Here is a 7,375-nt window from a genome sequence, read left to right as displayed (position 1 = left end):
TTAAAAATAAACCCTTTAGAGAGGTACAAAGCTTCGTCAGGACAATGAAGGTGCTAATTTTTGTTGTTTCCTAAAGTCTCTTCATTTTATTTCGATAATCATGGACGTTTTGGTTCTTGATCTGTTTCTTCTCTTGACTCATGGGTTTTTGTGGTTGGTTTTGTTGGAGAACAGTGACAAATGCAGGAAGAAAGCAATGCAAACAGCTGTAGTTGCAAATGGCAAGTGTGTCAAACAAATTCAAAGTTTTAAACCGAGAATGGTTGGTTTTCTAATGGTTAAAAAGTTGAAACTTTTATACAATTGTATCTTGGAATCGCAGGTGTAACCTCAGTGGCTGTGGAAGGAGAATTTGATGACGAGCTTGTCGTGGTTGGAAAGGATGTTGATGCGGCTCGTTTGGTAATTGAGTTGAGGAAGAAAGCATGTTTCGCAACTTTAGAGACTCTTGAAGTAGTAAAGCCGGNATGAAGCTTAAGGTTCGTAGATTCTTGATTGGAGATAATGGTTCAAGGTCAAGCTTCCCGGTTAACCCCATTCCTTCGAGTTGTATGCCCCAAACAGTACCGGCTAAACAAAGAACGCCGAACCAATTCGCCGAGTTTCGCTTACACGGGGCGACAGAAGGATCCCAACTGTTAATANCACTGGATGCAGAATCATATAAAAGAAGACTGAAGATGAAGATTCCAAAACCATTCAAAAGTTGATATCTTTTAGACTTTTATTAGTACATGTGTATACAAAACGTATCAAAAACAAAATTGCAAATCAAACAACTTTTTTTCAAAGTCAGATTATAAACATATACATCAAAACAGATCTGGATCACGGGCAAGATGTTCGACTGTGACCCTTCGCATTGACCGAACCATTAGTTCATGGGAAGCTCTGATTCTAGCAAGTCTGCTCTGCATACTCTGAAAGATGGCTTATTGCCTCATGCACTCTAGCATAATGCTCTTGGTCTTCAGAGAAATTAATAAGTGCCTCAGCTGCGTTATCCCTGAGCTCTTCCGACTCATCCCCCAACCATTCAATCAGAATCGGTATCATACCGGAATCAGAAAAGGCCTCGCGGTCATTCTCATTATAACTCAACTGAGAGATAGCTCCAGAAATCCTCTCTCTGAACTCAAGGGATCCATCTCTCAAAAGCTCGACCAGCAAAGGAATTGCGCCAGACTCTCTGATAACAGATACAGAATGCCTATAACCTGCAAGATCCCATAGCACATCAGAAGCCGCCAACTTGGCTTCGTTATCACCTTCTCTCAAGATCCTCACAAGTTGTTCCGCTATCAAAACAGCATTACCCTCAGCTACAGCTAATATACAGAACACNCCAACCATTCAATCAGAATTGGTATCATACCGGAATCAGAAAAGGCCTCACGGTCATTCTCATTATAACTCAACTGAGAGATAGCTCCAGAAATCCTCTCTCTAAACTCAAGGGATCCATCTCTCAAAAGCTCGATCAGCAAAGGAATAGCGCCAGACTCTCTAATAACAGATACAGAATGCCTATAACCCGCAAGATCCCATAGCACATCAGAAGCCGCCAACTTGGCTTCGTTATCACCTTCTCTCAAGATCCTCACAAGTTGTTCCGCTATCAAAACAGCATTACCCTCAGCTACAGCTAATATACAGAACACATCCTCTGCAATATCTTTCCCCATTGGATCTTGTCCTGAGAGAAGCTCAACGTACAAAGGAATGGAACCAGCTTCAGTAACAGGCCTAATGTACTCCGTCTGAGCAGATATGATCCCTAAGGCATTACCAGCTAAAAGCTTTGCCTTATTATCCCCATCTCGATATAGATCCACAAGTGCAGTAATCACTCCTGCTTCAACCAACATTCGCCGAGCTCGTCTAGTAACACCGATCAATCCGATTGCATGACAAGCTCTCTCTCTGGACGCCAAGTTCCCAACTTTAGCAGCTTCAACAAGAAACTTAAGCCCTCCAGAATGAACAAGAACACGTCTGCTCTCACGTATCGTCGTCAAAGCACTAAGGATCTCTAACAAATACCATCTACTCCCATTATCTTCCCAATTATTCAACTCACGAATCACAATCTCTAAACCACCTAACCTAGCCAAACCAACTCGAATCGAAGATCCAAAAGTGACTAAACTCCACAAACACTTCACCCAAATCCTCCGGAACACATCACCATTATTACTAGTATTCGCCTCGAGTAACAACCCTAACAAGCTAGCAATCACACCACACCTCCCCATCGTAACCGCAAACCCGCCATCCTCACCGCCGCGACATGCGATACGTTTCAAGCAATGCGCGGCGGCAGCTTGAACGGAACGATTGGGATCATCGGAGACACGAAGAAGACCGGCGAGGATCGGAATTGCTCGAGGTATATAACTCTCGGGGTACTAGAGTCGCTAAATCTGATAACTTTATAATGGATCTTACTCGAACTGGAGCCGAACCAGACNCCAGAAATCCTCTCTCTGAACTCAAGGGATCCATCTCTCAAAAGCTCGACCAGCAAAGGAATTGCGCCAGACTCTCTGATAACAGATACAGAATGCCTATAACCTNTCTGCTTTCGCTTTCCGTTTCTGAAGAAGAACCCATTTCTGGAGATTACCAGAAACCTAAGAATATATCAAGAGAGCATGATAATGGAGAGATTGAGATTCACATCTACAGGCAAGAACAGAGCAAAAGATGATTGACACTACTACTGCATATGAAGAAGACGACTTACTTCGTTTATCCGGTTTAACCAAAAACTAAACCAAATTAAATTTGAATGGTTTACATGAACTAAAACTGAGTTTTTGGTTTACCCGGTTTATTAGGTTACATCGATGCTGAAATAGGAAACAACAAATAAAGGAGTTTTAAGACGCACGTCAGTTTTGTCTGTTGACAACGTAATCAGCAAGAAACAGCAACGGAGCTGCCTTGTCTGGATCAAACGTTTTAAGATGTTCCCGAGCTTCTCTGTTCAACTTGTCAGCATATTCTCTCGACTTCTCCACTCCCATTACCTTGGGATACGTTAGCTTTTCCGAGATCAAATCTTTACCGGCTGTTTTCCCGAGCTCTTCCGAGGACTTGGTCACATCAAGCACATCATCCACCACCTGAAACATCAACCCAACGCATCTCGCGTAACTCCTAAGGCTTTCGATTTCTTCATCAGACCCACCTCCCACTATACCTCCCATAACAGCTGCCGCTTCAAGCAACGCCGCCGTTTTATGTACGTGTATAAACTCAAGATGCTTTAAACCCACTTCATTATTATCAAAGCTCATTCCTTCTCCAGCCAAATCCGCCGCTTGACCCGCAACGAGCCCTTCCGTTCCAATGCCTTTCGCCATCTCTAGAACGGCTCGGAGAACTCTCCTTGGATGAACGTCCAAAGAGGTGGATTCCACAGTGTGCTTGATGGCCAAAGCTATGAACGCATCAACTGCCAAGATGGCTATATTTTCGCCAAATACTTTATGATTTGTGGGTTTTCCGCGGCGGAGGCTGTCATCGTCCATACAAGGTAGATCGTCTTGGATGAGTGATGAGGCATGGATCATCTCAATCGCACATGCGGCAGGCATTGCGGTTGACTCTTTCCCACCCACGAGCTCACATGCAGCCAGACAAAGCATTGGCCTAATGCGTTTCCCGCCCGAGAGTAGCGTGTACCTCATGGCCTCACGGATCTTCAGTACTGGCGGCTGGCAGAGTGGAACAGCCTCGTCGAGTGCCTTATTGACAAGCTTAGATTTGCGGATCATATAAGACAAGAACTCTGATTCATAGCTTTCAGCAGTCATGGTGTGGCTGGGCGGATCAAGGTGGCGGGTCTGGCGGGCGTTGAAACGCGGCCTTAGAAATCTCCAAAACAAGAACTGGAGAGAGATGAAGATGGAGATGAAAGTGCAAACAAGTGCTTCTTTATTTTCCATCTTTGGCTTTGGTTTGTTCGTTTTTAATCGCTATGTTGATACCATATTTATAGTGGACGAGTTTCCTAAATTAGTAAATAAATCACAGTTACTGATTTTTGAAGCAATTGAATTACGTAACACAATGAAAAACAGCTTACTCTCGTTGTAAGTTGTAATATTATCATGTGGATCGTATATGGATTCATAGCGCCGGGGCACGTTGGGTGTCGTTTACAAAACTGTTGGCTTGCACGCTAACATTATTATAAGGGAAAAACAAAGTTGTCATTAACTACTCTCATGTTTCACTAGTATGCAAATGCATATAATTACTGTTGCATTTACTACTTAACATGTGAGCTTTAATAAAAAAAAACTAATTTTCTCTCTCTTTCTTAAACATTAATACATCGTACAGAAATTGCGAAAGCAATTATTGTATGCAAAACGCAAAAGAAAAATATTTTTAATTCCGTTTGATATTTACGTTTCAGTAGAATAATTGAGGAAAACAATAAAGGAGTATAATTCAAACATGAATTTAAGTAAAAAATTAAACCAAGCATAATCCATGAATTGTTACTACTAAAGTACTAATCAATAGCTGATAAAAATAATAATAATAATAAAGTATTAATCAATACTTACTCTGTATTAAAATAGATGATGTTTTATAAATTTATCTTGTATCACAAAGATTGATCTTCTGTATTTTTTATTAGTTAATGATATGAAATTTGTAGATCTCAAGATTCATTAATTGACAATTTAAAATTTTAATGAACTACTATTGGTTAATAATTATAAAAAATATGTTATTATAAATAAAAATACATTTATGACTAAACATTGATTATTTTCTTAATCTTTGTGAAAATCTTATAAAATCATCCTTTCTAATACAAAGGGAGTATATAATTAATTATAATAAGTTCGAAGTGGTTAACATTCACATGTTCCCTCAAGATTTCTCATTAACAATCTCCGAAACTGGAAAGTTCATTGACGAAAAAAGTAGCATCAACAACTCAATCAAGAATAAGAAAAATCTTTAATTTGTCTTATTTATCTCTTTATTTTTAGTTTATATATAGTTTCAACTAGTTTAGCAGGTGCATATAGAAATTTCAGAATTATTGTATGCGAAATATATAGTACAAATTGATGGAAACCCCAATTTATCATGCTTTCGTGATTGCATCCAAAGGGACAAGTGAAGACCGTTAGCCATTACGTAGAATGAGGCCTAAGTTTGTATATGGGTCTCGTGTGTTTTATTGCTTTCTTTTTACGTATCCAAATTTTGAATTCTTGTTATCATACTTTTCATTGGACACAAATTTTTGTTGTTAAGCTTTTGATGAGCAATAGTGTCAGTTTTGTCTGTTGAGAATGTAATCAGCGAGAGACAACAAAGGAGCCACCTTGTCTAAATCAAACCCTTGAAGATGTTCCCGAGCTTCTCTGTTCAATCTCTCTGCATATTCCCTCGATTTCTCCACTCCCATCAGTCTCGGATACGTTAGCTTTTCGGCGATCAAATCTTTACCTGCAGTCTTTCCCAACTCGTCCGATGACTTGGTCACGTCAAGCACATCATCCACCAACTGAAACATCAACCCAATGCATCTTGCGTAACTCCTAAGCTTCTCTATTTCTTCATCCGACCCACCTCCCACTATAGCTCCCGTGACAGCTGCGGCTTCAAGCAACGCCGCCGTTTTATGAATATGTATAAACTCAAGATGCTCTAGTCCGGTGTTGCTATCAGCGCTCATACCTTCTCCAGCCAAATCCGCCGCTTGACCTGCAACAAGCCCCTCCGTCCCCACTGCTTTCACCATCTCCTGAACGGTCCTGAGAACCCTCTCTGGAGGAACGTCCAACAAGGTTAATGTGGCGGCCTTTTGGACAGCCAAAGCTATGAGCGCATCAGAAGCTAATATGGCTATACCTTCTCCAAAGACTATATGGTTAGTGGGTTTCCCACGGCGGAGGCTGTCGTTGTCCATGCAAGGGAGGTCGTCTAGGATGAGAGACGACGCTTGGAGCATCTCAACCCCACACGCAGCAGCCATTGCGGTTGACTCATGTCCGCCCACGAGCTCGCATGCAGCTAAGCAAAGCATTGGTCTTACGCGTTTGCCATCCGAGAGAAGCGTATACCTCATAGCCTCATGGATCTTGAGTACTGGCTCGCGGAGAGGAACGGCCTCTTCTAGTGCTTTATTGACGGACTTAGCCTTATTGGCCATATAAGACATGAACTCAAACTTATAGCTTTTGGAAGAAGTCAGACGGCTGCGGATGTTAAGGTGGCGGTTCAGCCTCAACGTAGACGTAACTTCAGTGTAACGTGGCCGGAATCTCCAGAACAAGAGTTGGAGAGAGAGGAAGAAGGAGATGAGAGTGTAAACAAGAGCTTCAAGAGTATCCATATTTGGCTATATTGGTTTGAATTTTAGAAAAAAACTTGGAATACTGATACCATATTTATATGGTGAATGAGTTTGGGGTTTAATTAATAAATTAATCGTACGCGTATGTATTGATTTCCTTAGGGTTTAATTTTACGTATAACACAGCGCGAGACCATATATATGCGTATCTGTCGTTTTAAGTTGTAATTAATATGAGTTCAACTATAATAGCGTCGAGTCACCTTCGGAAAGCTGGCTGCTTGCACGATAACATGTGTTCTACATACACTTTTGGTCAAATCTCAAACATCATCACTGCACTGTTATAATCACAATGAGAAAAGTTATCAAAATTATCATTTATTACTCCCATGTGACTGACTGAAATTGAGAACGTAACTAATCTAAACAAATGCATTACTACTTAACATACTTGACATGTGATCGTTATGTATGAAAACATTATATTTCTTTCTTTCGAACGAAAGATTATCGACAAACATAATTAAGAATAATTGCACTCAAACGAGGCACTAAAAAATAGTACTAATCAGTAATAACAAACCCATTTCATTGCCAAGCGAGCAAAAATTGAATATGTTATAATATATATCAGCGTCGAGTCACGTTGGCTGCTTGCACGATAACGTTTGTTCTATATATATTTCTTCTTTCGTATTAAACATTATTTATCTTCTTACGTATTTAAACGTCATCAACAAATAAAAAATAATTGCATTCAAGCGTGTTATTTAATGATCCTTTCTTTGGTCTCCAAAACAATGATACTATGGTTCTAATGACGACATGATTTTATTTACAAAATAACCGTCTAAAACCACGAGGCTTCTTGTATATGACTTGTTTGTGTTCCGTTAATGATGTACTAACAACCTTAGGTGTAGGAGGCACCGTGTCTTTTGCGGGCTGTGTCTCAGTTCCGTTTGCAGGAGGAGCCTCAAGTTTGGGGGGTGGGTTTAAGTTTGCATCTTTATACTCGACGCCATATTCCATTGCCGA

At 40.5% G+C, this 7,375-nt stretch overlaps 3 protein-coding genes and 1 pseudogene across 6 annotated transcripts in view; all 4 read right to left on the bottom strand.

The window, feature by feature from the left end:
- Nucleotides 682–2,474, bottom strand: LOC104767671 (annotated as a pseudogene).
- Nucleotides 2,578–3,953, bottom strand: LOC104765895 (geranylgeranyl pyrophosphate synthase 10, mitochondrial-like). The gene has a single exon (XM_010489684.2). The coding sequence runs from the start codon at nucleotides 3,951–3,953 to the stop codon at nucleotides 2,895–2,897; it is 1,059 nt and encodes a 352-aa protein (XP_010487986.1). The 3' UTR covers nucleotides 2,578–2,894.
- LOC104765894 (geranylgeranyl pyrophosphate synthase 10, mitochondrial) overlaps nucleotides 5,309–7,375 on the bottom strand; it is a 6,190-nt gene continuing 4,123 nt past the window's right edge. Inside the window, exons 1-2 of one of the 4 annotated variants that reach the window (XM_010489683.1) lie at nucleotides 6,672–6,680; nucleotides 5,309–6,208 (exon numbers count right to left, since the gene is read on the bottom strand). In XM_010489683.1, coding sequence (XP_010487985.1) covers nucleotides 5,309–6,199 — 891 coding nt within the window. In that variant the 5' untranslated portion in view covers nucleotides 6,200–6,208; nucleotides 6,672–6,680. Of the gene's footprint in view, nucleotides 6,374–6,671; nucleotides 6,681–7,375 lie in introns of those variants that run through there. The other 3 variants (XM_019241527.1, XM_019241528.1, XM_010489682.1) reach the window with 3 other exon arrangements.
- LOC104767670 overlaps nucleotides 6,658–7,375 on the bottom strand; it is a 2,370-nt gene continuing 1,652 nt past the window's right edge. Inside the window, exons 6-7 of the mRNA XM_010491663.1 lie at nucleotides 7,250–7,331; nucleotides 6,658–6,675 (exon numbers count right to left, since the gene is read on the bottom strand). Of these exons, the coding sequence (XP_010489965.1) occupies nucleotides 6,658–6,675; nucleotides 7,250–7,331 (100 nt within the window). The remainder of the gene's footprint in view (nucleotides 6,676–7,249; nucleotides 7,332–7,375) is intronic.

The sequence above is a fragment of the Camelina sativa genome, chromosome 19 (assembly GCF_000633955.1).
Source record: "Camelina sativa cultivar DH55 chromosome 19, Cs, whole genome shotgun sequence".
NCBI lineage: Eukaryota > Viridiplantae > Streptophyta > Magnoliopsida > Brassicales > Brassicaceae > Camelina > Camelina sativa.
Note: the sequence above shows the minus strand (reverse complement) of the source record. Positions and strands in the feature narration are given on the sequence as shown.